The sequence below is a fragment of the Achroia grisella genome, unplaced genomic scaffold, assembly GCF_030625045.1.
Source record: "Achroia grisella isolate CSIRO2021 unplaced genomic scaffold, CSIRO_AGI_Agris_v1 utg660, whole genome shotgun sequence".
NCBI classification, from domain to species: domain Eukaryota; kingdom Metazoa; phylum Arthropoda; class Insecta; order Lepidoptera; family Pyralidae; genus Achroia; species Achroia grisella.
The window spans coordinates 8,110,959-8,129,089 of NW_026712984.1; the positions used below are offsets into that span (position 1 = coordinate 8,110,959).

Sequence of the window (18,131 nt, forward strand, 5' to 3'; positions counted from 1 at the left end):
GTGGATGGTATTTCAATAATGATAATAATTAAGTAATGATATAATAAAATAATTAGCAACGTTACAACATAAGTTATATGTATTTAAACAAGTTTACTGGAGACGGAAGTAAAACATATTAAAAATATAAAAGTCAACTTGTCAAAAGTTGACTTTGACAATGACATTTTGCTTAAACGTCGTATTTTATCGATTCCAGGTACGAATACATCAAAAGTCGTAATAAGTCGATTATTTAATCAAAACAATTATCGATGTTAATAATCATACCTATTTATTAATACATTTTTATTATTTTTATGTTACTGGAATGGCAAACATGCTGACGCACCACTTAATGTTTAAAGGTAACCTAATAGTTAGTGGTATTATTCTGATAAATAAATTATTGCCATGATTTTTATTAGTGTTAAATTAGTGCTAGTTGGTGGTTTGTATTCGCATGGTTCGTAATGAAAATATAAAGTTACAATGATTATTTAAAAGAGCAACACGCAAGTTTCTTGCTTGTTCTTCTTGTGATGAGCTTTCCGAATGAGCGCTAGATTAGAAGAACGATAACTATGACTGTTCAAAAATGTTTAAATTAAATTTATTTGAACAAATGATTTTCTATTTTATTCTTTATCGGATAATAGTTTTTTACGTAATCGATTAATTGTCACATCCCTAATCGATTCACTAACATAACCTCCAAAATTGTAACCTACCACCTGTTTATTGTTATTGTTGTATTTTTAACTACCGGAACAGAATAGTTGTTATTAAGAATGAGTGTAGAGACAAATAATAATCCTCCTAACAAGAGAGTGAAAAAGAAACGTAAGAATTTTCTGGCTAATGCGAAGAAATACGCGAAAAAGGGCCAAATGGGGCGCGGAACTAGAATGTCTGAGGAACTTTATCAGTACTTTGTCGGTATATTGGAAGCTATGAAGCAAGGAATTGAAGATGATGTGGAAAGAGGTAAGTAACATAATGTTTATGTTATTTCATTTACGAAATTTTTAGAATATATTTTGTTTAAAGTACCAAGCAACCATAAATAAAAGTGGCAATAACTTAGCAATATACTAGCTGACCCAAACGTTGTTTTGCCATATAAATTGAAATCGCTATTAAAAAATAGGGGTTGGTGATAGCAGGGTGAAAATTTAGGATTGTATGTATTTTTAATGGCACATAAAAAATAAACTTGAGGTCTAAAAAATAAAAAAAAATCCAGAGCGGATTATAATATAAAAAAATTGATGTTCATAAGCAGCTAAAAAACCAACAATGAAATTCACAAGGAACTTGGCATACTGACAGTAAAGGAGGAGATCCTCCTCCAATTGTAAAGAAAAATATAAAAAGTGACTATGTAACCACCCAAATCAACTGGCTGCTCAATTACTACAAATACTTTACCCCAAGCGACTAAAAAGAAACGAAATTGTGTAATGTTTGCAGTATGCTTAAGGAGTAGATCCTCCCGCTGGGGCGGACACTCCATTCTTAGATTCCACACCCAAAAAATCTGCTCATAATTCTGGGACTGAAGAGATATATAGGAAGAGAAAAAAAAAATAAGCAGCTATAATGTCCTACATGATTTTTTTCTGAATCTTTACTTATTAATTTCCAGCATCACTAGTTAACAATGTGCTTGAACGTACCAAAGGTGAAGAATTGAATATCGTCGGCAATCAGCTTGGTTGCAGAGTTATTGAGATCCTCCTGCCATACGCCTCTGCTGAAGACCTGGAACGATTCATTGAAATACTATCACCGGAACTTCGTAAACTCTGTTCTGATAACTTCTCAAGTCACGTCATAGAGACTATGCTTCGTGTATCATGCAGCAGAGCAACTGAACATTTACAAAACAACAGTGAGGAAGAACCGAAGAAGAAAAAGAAGAAAGAAACTGGTTACAGCGAAGACCATATAGAAAATTGTTACGAATTCACATTAAAAATATGTAAATATGCACTTAATAATCTCGAAGACTTTGTTTGGGATGCATATGCCAATCATATATTGAGGAGTGCATTGAAATGTCTAAGTGGAATTACTCTATTACCAGGCGAGAAGCCTAAAGTTAACCTTTTTAAAGATGCTGTCCAAACAGATAAGGGTATACCACCCCATCAAACTGAAATGCAGTATAAGAATGTAACCGATGAATTTAAGGATTTAGTAAAAGAGTTTGCCCACAGATTGTCTTCATGGCCACAGTTTAAAGATCTACCTTATGAAAACCTAACATCAGCATTATTACAAGTGTTGCTATATGCAATTAAGAATGTAGATAAGAGTGTTACTAAAGAGTTGATAAAGAAGTTGTTGAATGAGAGCTTTGCTCCCGAGGACTGGGCGCCAACTGGTGATGGTGAGGAGAAAATTGGTGATGATAAGGAGAGAATTGGTAGTGATGAGCAGAAAATTGATGATGATAAGGATGAAGCGAGAACAGATGCTATTGTAGCTGTTAGCTTACCACCAGTATTTAACAACCAATCAGCGGTAAGGTAAGTATTATTATTCCACATGTATACATATAAATAAAATTGGAGTGTATGTTTGTAATATTGAAATAAACATTTTTTTTACGATTTTTGTCTGTCTGTCTGTTTGTTCCGGCTAAGCTCTGTAATGGCTGAACCGATTTTGACGGGACTTTTATTGGCAGGTAGCCGATGTAATAAGCAGTAACTTAGGCTACTTTTATTTTAGAAATATAAAGTTAAATTCCACGCAGTCGAAGTCGCCTGTACAACTAGTAAGAATATAAAAGTACATACATATCTAGAAATGGCAAATGTCAAAGAGGAAATACAGAAAGTCTGGAAAAAACAGGTTAGCCGGCCATAAGAACCAGTCAGCTTTGAAGTGACTGAATACGAATAACTGTCCGTCTACACAAAAAAGGGCCCGCCTAGCCAGCATCTGAAAAAAATAATTGGTGACACCTCACTGGATGTGCCTTATCTTCAAATTCAAAATAACTTTATTCATGTAGGTCTATTAGTCGGTCAGAAAGTAGTAGGACGATCAGTAGTAGGTCAGAAAATTAATTGGAAACATCTACGTTTTCCATCTAATAAATTTTACTCGACTGTTCTCGCCGTAAGCCGCTGTGATAGCAACTCTCGCAGATGCTGGTGACACTGTCACTGCAGTTTTTTTTTAATAATTCTTCAAATTCAAATTCAAAATATCCTTATTCATATAGGTCTATTACAGACTCTTACGATATGTCAAATCCACCGTCAGTTCGGAATGATTCTGAGATGAGAAGAACTGACAAGAAACTCAGCTCGTATTTTTTTTAAATGTTGTACATATTTACAATAATACTATTTCATTTAAAATTCAAATTTGGGAGAATAGAGTGACCACCAGCATATGGTATATAAAAGAAAAAAAAATTATCTATTTAAAATGTTAAGCAATTCCAATTAGTTAAAAATATTCAGATTTATTACATGAGTAACGACCTCTGTGGTCTAGCGGTCTCGCACACCGCTTTACGTCCGATGGTCGCGGGTTCGATTCCTCGCACCGCACAAACATTTGTATTCATGAGTATGATTGTATCAGTCTGGGTGTTTTCTATGTATAATATGAATGTATTTACGAAAAAAAATATCTATGTATTTGTATCAGTTGTCTAGTACCCATAACACAAGCTTTAGCTAGGTTAACTTGGGTCTAGTTGGTGCTGTAAGAATTGTCCTGTGATTATTATTATATTATATATTATATAGCTTATAATCGCTCGCGTTTTGAATTTCTCTAAATCCTTTCTTAGAGGATGCCTCGTCATAGTAGCGTTCAGCCCCATCGGTTTAAAATTGACAAACTTTCATCCCCTATTTTATCCTCTTGGGGGTAGAATTTATCAAAATCCTTTCTTAGCGGATGCCTACGTCATAACATCTACCTGCATACCAAATTTCAGACCGATCCGTCCAGTGGTTTGGGCTGTGCGTTGATAGATCACTATGTCAGTCACCTTTGATTTATATATATTTAGATGACTACGATATGATACGATTTCCTTTCAGATTGCTGGAGGCAGCGTTATTCGTTGCTAAAAAGAAGATGTACACACAAATATATGCACGCTGCTTTATCAACCGGCTCGGTCAGCTCTCCACTGTGTCTATGCTTAATTTCACCGTTCAACGGCTCATAGATAATTGTCAGATAAAGGAAGAGGTATGTTGCTTTTAAATTTATTGCATTTATTTATTTGAGCGACCAACATGAGTTTATAATTATTATCACTTGCAAAAAGTTCAGGTATATAGTGTTGACTTAATTACTGGTTGCCACGACATGCGTAAATGTTTACAGAAGTTTATATATGTATGCATATTTATCTTTAAATAAATAATACTAATTTATAATATTAGTAAAAAGTAATATAAATGCCTATTTCAGTTCGAGCCAATGTTTGAGGAGTTGTCCAGCAAGTTCAGCGCGATACTGGCGAGTGGCAACACTGGTGTACTGGTCGCGCTCGCTAAAGCCTGCCTGAGGATTAAAGCCAAACAAATGCAGTTCATAAACGTTAGTATTGTATTAAAATATACTTTACAATTATATTTTTATGTAATTAATAATAGTAAGATCATCAATAATCAAATCATCAATCATCAAGTAATCCAGCAACAAATCATCGATTATCAAATCATATATCATCAAATCATCAATAATCAAATTCTCAAGTAATCATTCATAATGATCCATCATCAAATCGTCAATCATCAAATCGTCAACCATCTAGTCATCAACCATCAAATAGTCAACCATCAAATCATCAATCATCAAAGCATCAGGTAATCAATCATCAAACATCAAATTACCAATAATCATCAATAATCAAATCCTCAAGTAATCATTCATAATGATCCATCATCAAATCATCAACCATCAATTTATCAATCATCAAATCATCAGGTAATCAATAATCAAACATCAAATCATCAACCATCAAATCATCAAATAATCAATCATCAAATCCTCAACCATCAAATCATCCATCATCAAATCATCAATTATCAAATCATCATTTTAGTGGCTTATGAACATAAATTTTTCTGTATTAATATTTTTCCCTACCGTCTAGTTCAGTATACAGATTCAAGTAAGAACTGGCACTTACGTAGATCATCTACGTAAGTACAAACTGGCTAACATTAAATGCAAATTCCGTGCATGAACAACTATTGCCATGCACGTTTGTCTAAGGACAACTCACACAGCGCCATCTAGTTCCAATCTAAGCAGAGCTTGTGTTATAGGTACTAGACAACTAATAGATACACTTAAATGTTTTTTTTTGTAAATACAATATCGCGTTACTTTCGATGGTCGCGGGTTCAATTCCTCGCACGGTACAAACATTTGTATTCATGAGTATGATTGTTTGTAGTGGTCTGGGTGCTTTAATAAATGTTATTTTTTTATAGATGATAATGGAATGGTGCACCCGCCTGCGCTAACGGTTTACGCTGGCGGGGCACCAGTGGAGGATGATAAGATGAGGTCAGGTCAGTTAGCCCATCGTGATAAGTTCACGAAGAATTTATCACGATGGTTTCCAGGGGGAATCGCGTGGAGGTCCTGACATGTTACATTGCTAGCAATATGATCATCAGTTTTTACTACCCCATTTCTAACAATCCCCTTTCCCCCTCGCTGTTTTCTATGTATATTATGTATGTATTTACAAAAAAAAACTGTAATTGTATCAGTCATCTAGTACCCATAACACAAGCTAGAGCTAGCCTAACTTGGTCTAGATGGAGCTGTGTGAATTGTCCTGAGATTATTAATATCATAACATAATTTTAATGGGAGCTCATATCCTAACATTCCAGAGTCTGGAGTCAGCACTGGTTGCTGATGAGGCACAGCAGAAGTACTTAGCAGTGTTATGTCTGAGGTTACTGCCGGGTGCTCGCGTAGACCTGGACAAACTGGATCAGCAGTACTTCATAAACGTGCACGGATCTGTCATACTGCAGTGTATACTCGAGTACCAGGTATTTAAAATTACTATCCACGACCTCAGTGGTCTAGCGGTTGTGCACATAGCTTTACTACCGATGGCCGCGGGTTCGATTACTGGATTTTATTAAAATAAAATATATTTTCCTTACATATCCTTACTAATATTATAAATGCGAAAGTAACTCTGTCTGTCTGTCTGTCTCGCTTTCACGTCAAAACTACTCGATTTAAATGAAATTTAGTACACATAGTCTGGACCCTGAGAAAGGACATAGGCTACTTTTGAATGCGAAGAAAGGGTTGTAAGGGGTTGAAAGTGGGGATGAAAGATTGTATGGAAGAATCATCATTTTTGAAGCTAAAAGCTTGAAACTTATTTTTGAGGCTGATGATTAAATATGAATAAATATGACATTCAAAATTTGTAAAAATTTTACCCTTAAGGAGGTAAGGGGCTGTTCAAGTATTACGTAAGCACTATAGGGGGGACGGGGGGTCTTTTCTTTACTTATTTTGGATGACATGGGGGTGGGGGAGTCTGTATGATGATTACGTCATCGGTCGTAATTTACTTTTTTACACGAATGGCAACCCTCACATTGTCTTTGTTAAAAAAACAATACATTAATTGAGAAATGTTTACGTAAGCATGGGGGGAGGGGTAAGAGCTTTGCTTACTTTTGCTGACAACGGGGGATGAGGGGTAAATAATTGTGATAAATCTGCTTACGTAATACTTGAACAGCCCCTAAAATATCATATATGCTATAATTTAAAAATATATTATATAAATTGGGCGATATATAATGATAAGTGTGATGCAGACGAAGTCGCGCGGGGCAGCTAGTATTATATATTTATTAAGCTATCCTATACTGACAGACACCGTTACAGTTTTTCGGTATCTCCCCTAGCTTCAGTTTACAAAATTCTAAAATCATTTATTCATGTAGGACATTTTAGCCGCTTATGAACGTCAAGTTTTTACATTATAATTTTTTTTCCCTACCGTCCAGTTCGGTATATAGATCCAATTGAGAAGAACTGGCAAGAAACTCAATTGAATTACTTTTTTTTTAAATCAAGTTGTATTTACAATTCATAGGTATTTATATTACACATTCTGTCCCCGCATACATGCTCTCCTTTCCTGGGGTGCAGGGTAGGTGGCGTACGACCTGCAATCAAAAATATTTACATAATATAAAATGAAGTCGCTTCCTAAGATCGATCCCCCGTCCAATTCAAACGGGGATCGAAATTACGACGGCCTGAGCCGAGGTTCAAACTGAAGTCGTGTACATCAGGCGGGAGTTGTCCTTCAGCCGCTCCATAAGTCCTTCCTTTAGTTTGGAGTGCCATCTGCACTCGCCCCCTATCGCCCGATAAAGCTGTAAAGGCCAGCTGCGGCTAACAGCATTAGAGTAGTCTGAAAAAAACTTTTCTACAACTAAACTTCAACTTTCTAATATAAAAATAGCCTACGTTACTCCTTATAACATTAGCTATCTGCGAGTGAAAGTCCTTTCAAAAGCGGATCAGCCATTTTAGAGCCAGAACAAATTATGTTTTAAAATTAATATCAAAACAAAAAAAACTTATTTTTTAAACAAAAAAGCTGTTAATTAGAAATTACGGACACTTCAATTATATATATACTAGCTGCACCCGCGACTTCGCCCGCATGGAATTTAATTTATACAAATATAATAATAGCTGAAGCGAATATATAAATAAAAAAAAATATGTTTGATTGTATGTATATATGTAAATTTCTATATTTTTCCAGCGACCGGCAAAACTGGTGACGAGTCTGCTGGAGCTGACTCCTGAGCAGTTGCTGGTCATCTTCACGGACGCCAAGGGTTGTCATGTGGCCGATGCCTTCTGCAAGAGCCAGTGTGTCGGAGTCAAGTCTAGAGACAAGCTCGTGTGGAAACTGAAGGTAAGGTCCCCAATCTTACCTATATATTATCACCATCAGTCCACTGCAGTCCACTGCTGGACATAGGCCTCTCCCAAGGCACCCCACTGGGCACGATCTTCAGCCCTTCTCATTCAGTTACTACCCGCAACCCTGCGTATGTCGTCGCTTATAACTGCGGGGCGTCCTACACTACGTTTGCCAATTCGCGGTCTCCACTCTAGAACACGCCTACTCGAGCGAGCATCGGTTCAGCGACAGATATGACCAGCCCACTGCCACTTCGACTTACATTATAATAATAACTAGCTATTGGCCACGGCTTCGCTCAGATGTACATGTATTATACATATAAACCTTCCTTTTGAATCACTGTATCTATTAAAAAAAACCGCTTCAAAATCCGTTGCATAGTTTTAAAGATTTAAGCATACATAGGGACGGACAGACAGCGACAGCGACTTTATTTTATACTATGTAATGATAATAATAATAATATTAATAAAACAGCGTCATCTAGTCCCAAGCTAACTAGAGCTTGTGTTATGGGTACTAGATGACTGATATAAATTAAAATCGCTATTAAGAACCATTATTGAATGTGGCAGACATTATAAAAAGAAAAATAAAATACTTTTCCAAAAAATAAAAAATAATATTTGGGGTGGATAACCCTTATCATTTGGGGTATGGAAAATAGATATTAGTTCAATTCTCAGACCTACTGAATATGTATATAAAATTTCAAAAAAATCGGTCAAACAGTTTCGGAGGAGTATGGTAACTAACATTGTGACACGAGAATTTTATATATAAGACAACCAAAATAAAATTATAGTTAAAAAAATGTGTCTGTTTGTTCTGCCTAATCTCTGAAACCGTTGAACCGATTTTCTTGCAACTTTCACTCGCAGATATCTGATGTTATAAGGAGTAACTTAGCCTACTTTTACTTTTAAAATCTTAGCTTTATATATAGAAATTATGTGTCACGTTGTTTGTCCGCGATGGACTCCTAAACTACTGAACCGATTGCAAATTTGATTTGCACATTGTGTGCAATTTAATCCAACTTGAAAGATAGGATAGCTTACATCTCAATTTATAGTCGCAATATTATTTTATTCAAGAACCTTAGACACAGCAATGCGTGGCCGAGTCTGCTAGTTTATAATATTTCCACACGGACGAAGTCGTAGATAACAGCTAGTGAATTATATTTTTTTTTGTCTCTCTAGTAATTATATTATATTATTCTAGATAATTCATATAGTCTCAAGGTAAGCAGAGCTTGTTCTTCCTTCCAGGGATTCTACCAAAAGCTAGCGCTCTCCCAGTACGGCTCTCGAGCATTCGAGGAAGTCTTCAACTCAGCAACCAACGAGCAGAAAATCAAGATCATGCTCGAGATATCCGACAAGAGCAGTCTACTGAACGGCTCGCAGTACGGACGACTGCTGGCGACCAAACTTGGCCTCGACACGTTCAAACAGGCGCAGAAGAAATGGGAACAAACGCATTTGAAATCTGACAATAAATGATTATAAGTCATTTTGTTTTTTAATCTATAACAATACTATAATACATCATCAGTCCACTGCAATCCACTGCTGGACATGGGTCTCTCCCAAGGCATGCTACTGGGCCCAATCTTCAGCCCTTCTTGTTCAATCGTTGCCTGCAACCCTACGTATATCGTCGCTCCACCTAGCTGCGAAGTCCTACCCTTCAATATTCAGTTGGTCCAAATAATACATGAAACATTTTTGGGCTGGTTAGTGGTAAAAAATAATTGTAATCTGTTCTCAGACCTACTAGCTATATATAAACAATTACATCAAAACCGTTTAAGCTGTTTCGGAAGAGTATCGCAAGAATTTTATATAATAATATATATAGATTATATACATTTTTTATATATCCCAATAAGCAGAAAGTTAAGATCATGTTGGAGATATCCGAAAAGAGTAGTCTACTGAACGGCTCGCAGTACAGACGACTGCTGGCGAACAAACTCGGCCTCGACATGTTCAAACAGGCGCAGAAGAAATGAGAATGGGAAATGGGAAAATTTCAATATTACAAACACACACTCCAATTTTATTTATATGTCTAGATTTTAAAAGCCAGTTTATTTACAATGTATATTTAGGTGTCTATGTCTAAAATTAAATGAAAATCCCGTGCGTGAACAACTATTGTCATGCACGCTCGCCATTCAAGTAATCGTTTAGTGAGTAATAGGCTTTGCTCAGTAAATATGATTTAACAGATGTTTTGAATTTATTTAAGGGTAATTCCAGTATATGCTTTATATCATTGTAAATTTTTATACCTATTCCCATAATAACAGACTATACTTATATCTATGTTATGTGGAGAGGTACTAATGGAAGGGTCTCAAGTGTTGACAGAAATATAACAAGTATAGACTCATTATTATTAAAATAAAATATATTTTCCTTAGATATCTTATATATTTACTAAGCTATCCTAAACTGGCAGACACCGTTACAGTTTTTAGGTATCTCTCCTGGCTTGAGTTTACACATTCTATCCCCGCATACATACTCTCCTTTCCTGGGGTGCAGGGTAGGTGGCGTACGATCTGCAATCAAAAATATTTACATAGTATAAAATGAAGTCGTTTCCTTCGATCGATTCCCAGTCCAATTCAAACGGGGATCGAAATTACGACGGCCTGAGCCGAGGTTCCAACCCCTAGTGGTGCCCTCAGACTAAAGTCCTATCCGTCAGGCAGGAGTTGGCCTTCAGCCGCTCCATAAGTCCTTCCTTTGGTTTGGAGTGCCATCTGCACTCGCCCCCTATCATCCGGTGAAGTTGTAAAGGTCAGCTGCAGCCAAAAAAAACTCTAGTCGCTTAGATTTTCTGAACTACGCAACAGATTTTAATGTAATTTTTAGCTATAGATAGAGTGATTCAAGAGGAAGAATAAATCCTTAGAACTATGTAATGCGTCTTATCTTGTAATTTCATTGCCTAATCGCCACACTACAACTGAAACACAGTTTCACAGCTCTTCAGCTGAAATAGGCAGGTGAGACTGAGGTCAGTACAGTCTACATCTCTATATACATATAATCTTGATGCACTCACCGCCTTTCACTCCAATTCGATTTCCGCCCTTGACATCCTGTGGCGCACGTCTTTGTCTGTGTTTAGGGTATATGTCCACTGTGGGCCGATTGATGAGACGCCGTTTGGGGTTTATAGGGGATGCAGACCCTACCCACGCCACCACCAGTATTGCCAGCAACCAAATCTGGAATTCACAGAACGATTTCATTAAATATGTATCGCTCCTAAGAATATCCTTCAATTCTTGTCTTTGATGAGTCTAGGTAGCGAACGTTGAAAAAGGGCGAGCACAATAGATCTATGTAGGTCGTAGTGCTACAGGTCCATGCACCTGACAATAGCCCAAAAAAAAACAATAAAAAAAATACAACGCCGTGAATCGATTTCACTAAATATGTTTTGTTACAGCCCGCCGTGGCCTATACTAGTTAATAATTTAACCTCATTTGTCACAAGTGCACGTTAGGGATAATCCATAAATTATAATTTTAGTCATTTTTCCTTAAGTTACAGCTGAACAAATGCGGCTGAAGTTAGGTCTAGGTGGAGCTATAATCTTACTAATATTTTTAACGAATACCTTAAATATAACCTTACGAAAACAAATCCTTGGAACGGTGAGGTCGCTCCGTAAAGCCTGTGAAGACACCAAGAGTATTCTGCGCTTTTTGGAGGAGCTTGGCAGGCTACTTCAGTAGTCTGGCTCTACACGCACAACGGCCCAAAAGAGAGGCTAATTGCGGAGACTGCAGTCCAATTTACATTTACACTTACAATCTTACTAATTTTATAGACGTATCCCCTCCGATCGATCCCCCATCCAATTCAAAGGGGGATCGATATTACGACGGCCTGAGCCCACGTTCGAACCCCACCGCTAGGGGTTCAAACGTAGTTCGCTTCTTCGTGGTTCGTGGAACACCTCAGTTAGCCTTCAACCGCTCCATAAGTCCTTTCTTTGGTTTGGAGTGCCATCTGCCAGCGGAAGGACTTATGGCGTGACTGAAGGCCAACTCCCGCCTGACTTTACTTTAGCCTGAGGACACCGCTTGTAGTTCGAACCTCGGCTCAGGCCGTCGTAATATCGATACCCGTTTGAATTGGATGGGGGATTGATCAGAGAGGTACAGATTGATACGCAAATGATGTTATTAAGCATATATTTTTAATAAGATTGATAATAAAACTTACCAGACTCCTCATTATCGCTCGTATCACGTTTGTCGATAAACAAGCAGTGACCACACCGGTAGCCGAGAGAATGAGCACGATTTGTTTACATCAAGATGTGTCGATGCACTGTACTCGAATGTTACAGAGTAACTTTATACTACATTAAACAGTAGGTCAACTGTACACAACATATTTTTTATTTTTTTTTCTTACGCTGCTGGTCACTCCATAAAAAAAGTCCCCGATGGTATATGTCTATCTCTTAAGGATAACCCACAATAAACATTTTTTATCCGTTACATTTTAAGGTTTACATTTAAAATCACTTCGTAAATGGCTTATTTACGAAGTGATTTTGAACAATACAGCATTAATTTTTATCCAATTAAGTACCTTAAATACATTGTCCATTTAATATAGATCAATTTGGCCCTGTACAGCATTTAATTTAAATGAATATTTCCGAAGATATTACAGATTTAAAATGCAGGGATATAGCGGTGCGACGGTACCGGCCCGGCCAGCGGCGCTAAATAAAACATATTTGTACTGTCTAATGACAAAATTGTTGTTTATTCTGTAGTAGGTAGGTATATTTAGTATCAGCATAGCACCCGTGCAAAGCCGGGGCGGGTCGATAGTACTAGAGGTGTGTCAACTCGAGTTACTAACTCGAGTTAATTCGAGTTGCGGTGAATTCGAGTTAACTCGAGTTGAATTCTGCCAACTCGAGTTGGAAGCATTCAACTGGTAAATGAACGAATCAAATGAAAAAGCGAGAGCATGAGTCTGACGTCGAAAAGACAATGACATGAAATTTTCCGATCATTTCATATCATACAATTTTCACTTGTTTTCAATATTGATTTGAGGTCGTTATCATTTTTTTTTCGCATATTCGTCCGGTTATGTTATCAATATATAATGATTATGCGTTCCATAAGTCCTTCCGCAGCCTTGAAGTGCCATTTCTACTCGCCGCCTATGGTTCGGTGAAGCTTTCAAGGCTAGCTGCGGCCAAAAACATTAGATTTGTTCGAAAAATAAAACAAAAATAAACTGTTTTTTCCACATAACTCGAGTTACCTGAATTTCAACTCGAGTAATGTTTATTACGAGTTAGCACATCTCTAGCTAGTACTACAATGTTGGTGTACTGGATGTTTTTAATCTGTACAACCAGTTGGACCCGTCCTGACGCCTTTTATGAATCAGCTTCGTGTTAATTGCTTTATGTGATTCATAATACTTATTTTATGCGTAATTGATCCATAATGAATTCATAGTGGGTTGGAAGCGGTATTTCCTATATTATACATTATTATGGGCTTCAAAATAATAATATAGTACACACCGTTACCTAGATACTTTAATATATCGTAATACTAGCTGTACCCGCGACCTCGTCCGCGTGGAATTTAACTTTATTTTTCTAAAATAAAAGTAGCCTAAAGAAATAAAAATTATTTTGTTCATCTTAATTTATTCGTTCCATTAGGTACTGATAGGTTCAAACTAATATATTTTCATCCTGCATCATCCCTTTTTTTATCCCCATGGGGGTTGAATTTATCAAAATCCTATTTAAGCGAATGTCTTCATCATAGTAGTAATCTTTAATTTCAGTTCAATCAGTCGAAAATCTAAGAAGATTTATACAAACTTTCATCCCCTATTTTATCCCCTTAGGGGTGGAATTTATCATAATCCTTTCTTAATTGATGATCCTTGATGAATTTATCATAATAATTCGGCCGGGTAGGAATCCAGCCGAATTATTATTTATATTATTTTTAAGTCCATAGACAATTAGTCAAAAATACACCTCTCTAAATATAAGTACTTAGAATAGAAATAGAATAGAAAATCATTTATTCAAATAAACTTAATTTAAGCAATTGAATAGTCATAACAATTTTTTTTATCTACCACTCGTTCGGAAACCTTTCTCATCACAAGAAGAACGAACAAGAAACTTGTGTGTTGCTCTTTTAAATAATCCTTGTAAGTTTACATTTACAAGTCGAAACGTGTGAATACAAACTTTGGTAGTTTACACTCCAGCATTAAAATGGTGAAATAATATTTTTTCTCAATAATTCCAAGTCCATAGACAAAACTAATCTATTCAAAATTCGACATATTGGAGTGGTCAGAGCGCAGGCTGCTAATTCCACTGTCTGTCGCACTCTCCGTCTGTCTGTCACGTCTGATGCCGAGTACTCTACCGTTGCTCTGATCACGTGATGAATTTTGATTGGAAACTCACTGTAGCTACACTCTGTGGCTCATATAGGATTGTTTTTTTTGTTGATGATAATGGAATGGTGCTCCCGCCTGCGCTAACGGTTTACGCTGGCGGGGCACCAGTGGAGGATGATGAGATGAACATGGGGTCAGGTCAGTTAGTCCATCTTGGCAAATAATAATAATAACCCTGGACAATTAATTCAACGCCATCTAGTCCGAAGTTAAGCTCAACTTGTGTTATGGAACAACTATATATTATAACCATATACGAGCTGTTCCCGAGACTTGTCCGATTGGAATTTTTCTAAAATAAAAGTAGCCTAAGTTACTCCTTATTACATCAGCTACCTACCAATAAAAGTCTCGTCAAAATCGGTCCAGCCATTTCAGAGAATAGCTAGAACAAACAGACAGATAGACAAACAGACAAAAATTGTAAAAAATGTTATTTTGGTGTATGTACCGTATTTACATTCATATGCATGTAGTAAAAAACGGTTATTTCAATATTACAAACAGACACTCCAATTTTATTTATATGTATAGATTATACATACTGGAGAACAATCCTGTAGAGTGGAAAAGGGATTTGTAATAATGTGAACTAATAATGCCATTGCTAGCAATACTATACTCGGTGGTTTAGCGATATAGCTCACCGCCTTACTTCCGATGGTCGCGGGTACGATTCCAATGTCTTTGAGTATGATAGTTTATAGAATAGAATAGAAAATCATTTATTCAAATAAACTTACATAGAAACACTTTTGAATAGTCATCACATTTTTTTTAATCTACCGCTCATTCCGAAAGCTGTCGCATCACAAGAAAAACGAGAAAGAAACTTGTGTGTTGCTCTTTTAAATAATTTTATTGTTACTTGATTCTTTCTTACGTATGTATTTGTCTATATTATATATTATATTGTATATATATCTATATGCTATTGAGATTGTCAAAAGGACTTCTTTTATTAGTTCAGAAGGTCTTCTTGTCAGTTCTTCCGAAATCATTCCGAACTGACGGTATATTTGAAATATCATAAGAGTCTGTAATAGACCGACATGAATAAAGAGTCAGAAGTAAGAAATAGTCTAATCAGTGGCCGTAACTGAAGATACTCATTTTTAGTACACCGCTTTACTATCCGATGGCCGTGGGTTCGATTCCTCGCACGGTACTACTACACGATACTAATGTTTGTAACATGAGTATGATTGTTTGTGTCGGTCTGGGTGTTCTCTATGTATAATATGTATTTATTAAAAAAAAATGCATCCATGTATTTCTATCAGTTGTCTAGTACCCATAACACAAGCTCTGCTTAGGTTGGCCTAGATGGCGCTGTGTGAATTGTCCTGAGATATTATTATATTATTATTTAATATGCTAGGACAGTTAGAAAAATCCGCAATATCCTAAAACCATGGACCATCTACATGTTACGAGACTCACGTCAAAAGTGCCTACTTCAGAACACTCGAAATATTAGTGGCTCTATCATAGCTAAACCTATAACACAAGCTTTAGTTAGCTTAACTTGGGACTAGATGGCGCTGTGTGAATTGTCCTGAGATTATTATTATACTCGACAGTGGATACACAAGGTAATAACTTTTTATAAAAAAAAAATAATCGGGGTAAGACGGCGGGTATAGAAATAGATATAGAAATAATCATTATTCAAATAAACTCATTACAAGCACTTTTGAATAGTCATATTTTGATTCTACCACTCATTCGGAACGCAGACTCATCACAAGAATGAGCAAGAAACTTGTGTGTGTTGACACTTATTACTGTGATTGCTACAATAAGGGGTACGCAAGGTTTGAGGCCTTTATTGAATTAGCACGCAGCAATAACTATTTGGGAACCACTGACATAGATAATTAGGATTACCAAGTTTATTTGACATTATATAGGAAAAAAATAAAGTATTAGGAAAAAAAAGATTTTTCAATTTTTTTTTGTATTAAAAACGCATTTTGGTGTGCTTTTATCATTAGAGTTGTGACAAAAGTCACAACTCACAATTGACATGTAACATTTATAAATCGTTAAGTATCCATAATGAATATTTCGTTTTACGCATACACAGTTTTTTTTTTCGGACTATTCTAATGCTGTTGGCCGCAGCTGGCCTTTACAGCTTCACCGGACGTTAGGGGGCGAGTGCAGATGGCACTCCAAACCCAAGGAAGGACTTATAAAGCGGCTGAAGGCCAACTCCTGCCTGACGGATACGACTTTAGTCTGAGGGCACCACTAGGGGTTCAAACCTCGGCTCAGGCCGTCGTAATATCGATCCCCGTTTGAATTGGACGATCGGAGGGGACGCATCACAGTAAAGGTTGAAAATAAAGTATTTTTGCATACTTTATATGTAAAAGTACAAAGTATAATTACCAAAAATAAAGTAGGATATGTCATTATAAAATGTTTGGCAACCCTATAAATAATGAACATAACAAGAAATTTAATTAACTAAACCAAAGTTAAGAGCTAGTTTCGTACTTAGAAACATATGTCGGGTCAGATATTTATGAAACTCAAAGAGAATGTAACATAAAGACAGCACCTTTGACAAAACAATCGCCGAACAACAATCAAAAGGGATATCCAAAAGTCGTTTCTGACGTCAAAGATTCATGATGGCCGCTGGCGGGCATTTCAAATTTGGAACGAAGAAGAGCGGGAACTAGTGATGGGACGTCGACGATTTTACAGTCGACGCACCGAGACTAGTTTAATTGCAGTCTAAATATTTTATTTTTTATTTTAATCGTTTATTCAATTACATTTTAGCCGATTATGAACATCAATTTTTTTACATTTTAATTTTAATTTATTCTACTGTCCAGTTCAGTATATAGATCCAATTGAGAACAACTGGCAAGAAACTTAATTGAATTACTTTTTTTTAAAGTCAGTTTATTTACAATGTATATTTATATAGGTGTCTATGTCTAACATTAAATGAAAATCCCGTGCATGAACAACTATTGCCGTGCACGCTCGTCATCGAACGACTCGAAGACTATCTCTTCGTGAATTAACGAATATCTCGTTTAACAATGGACGTTGTCTAAGCAACCATCTCGATCGACCACTGGACAAGATGATGAACTCATCAACCGGTCGACGTATAAACTAATTTATCAGTGAACAGTAAACTAGTTTCTTTTTTAATAGATTATAAAATCTGTGAACTGTAATATTTTTTAATAGATAATAATAGAATGATGCACCAGCCAGCGCTAACGGTTTACGCTGTCGGGGCACCAGTGGAGGATAAGATGAGCATGAAGTCAGGTCAGTTAGCCCTTTGTGACAGAATTTGTCATTTGACACATTTGGTGAATTACCAAGAATTCGTCATGATGGTTTCCAAGGAGATATTGAACACAAACAATGTTTGACGGCCTCGATGGTCAAGTGGTTTAGTACACCGCCTTACTTCCGATGGTCGCGGGTTCGATTCCTCGCACAGCACATACATTTGTATTCATGAGTATGAATGTTTGTATCGGTCTAGGTGATTTCTATATATATTATTTATTATTTATATATCCTACCTATATACCTAGTACACATTACACAAGCTTTAGCTAGCTTAACTTGGGTCTTGATGGCACTGTGTTAATTGTCCTGAAATTATTATTATTATTATTAAACA

At 36.4% G+C, this 18,131-nt stretch overlaps 2 protein-coding genes across 2 annotated transcripts; one reads left to right on the plus strand and one right to left on the minus strand.

Annotated features, from left to right (window-relative positions):
- Positions 1-685: 685 nt before the first annotated feature.
- Positions 686-9,472, plus strand: LOC131849747 (nucleolar protein 9). The gene is made up of 7 exons (XM_059199863.1): positions 686-966; positions 1,628-2,513; positions 4,053-4,206; positions 4,432-4,560; positions 5,874-6,038; positions 7,796-7,951; positions 9,238-9,472. The coding sequence occupies exons 1-7, from the start codon at positions 771-773 to the stop codon at positions 9,469-9,471; spliced, it is 1,920 nt and encodes a 639-aa protein (XP_059055846.1). The 5' UTR covers positions 686-770; the 3' UTR covers position 9,472.
- An 896-nt stretch (positions 9,473-10,368) lies between these two features.
- On the minus strand, positions 10,369-11,276 carry LOC131849746 (uncharacterized). Its single transcript, XM_059199862.1, has 2 exons — positions 11,048-11,276; positions 10,369-10,538 (listed from the first exon to the last, which is right to left on the minus strand). The coding sequence occupies exons 1-2, from the start codon at positions 11,235-11,237 to the stop codon at positions 10,414-10,416; spliced, it is 315 nt and encodes a 104-aa protein (XP_059055845.1). The 5' UTR covers positions 11,238-11,276; the 3' UTR covers positions 10,369-10,413.
- Positions 11,277-18,131: the final 6,855 nt, after the last annotated feature.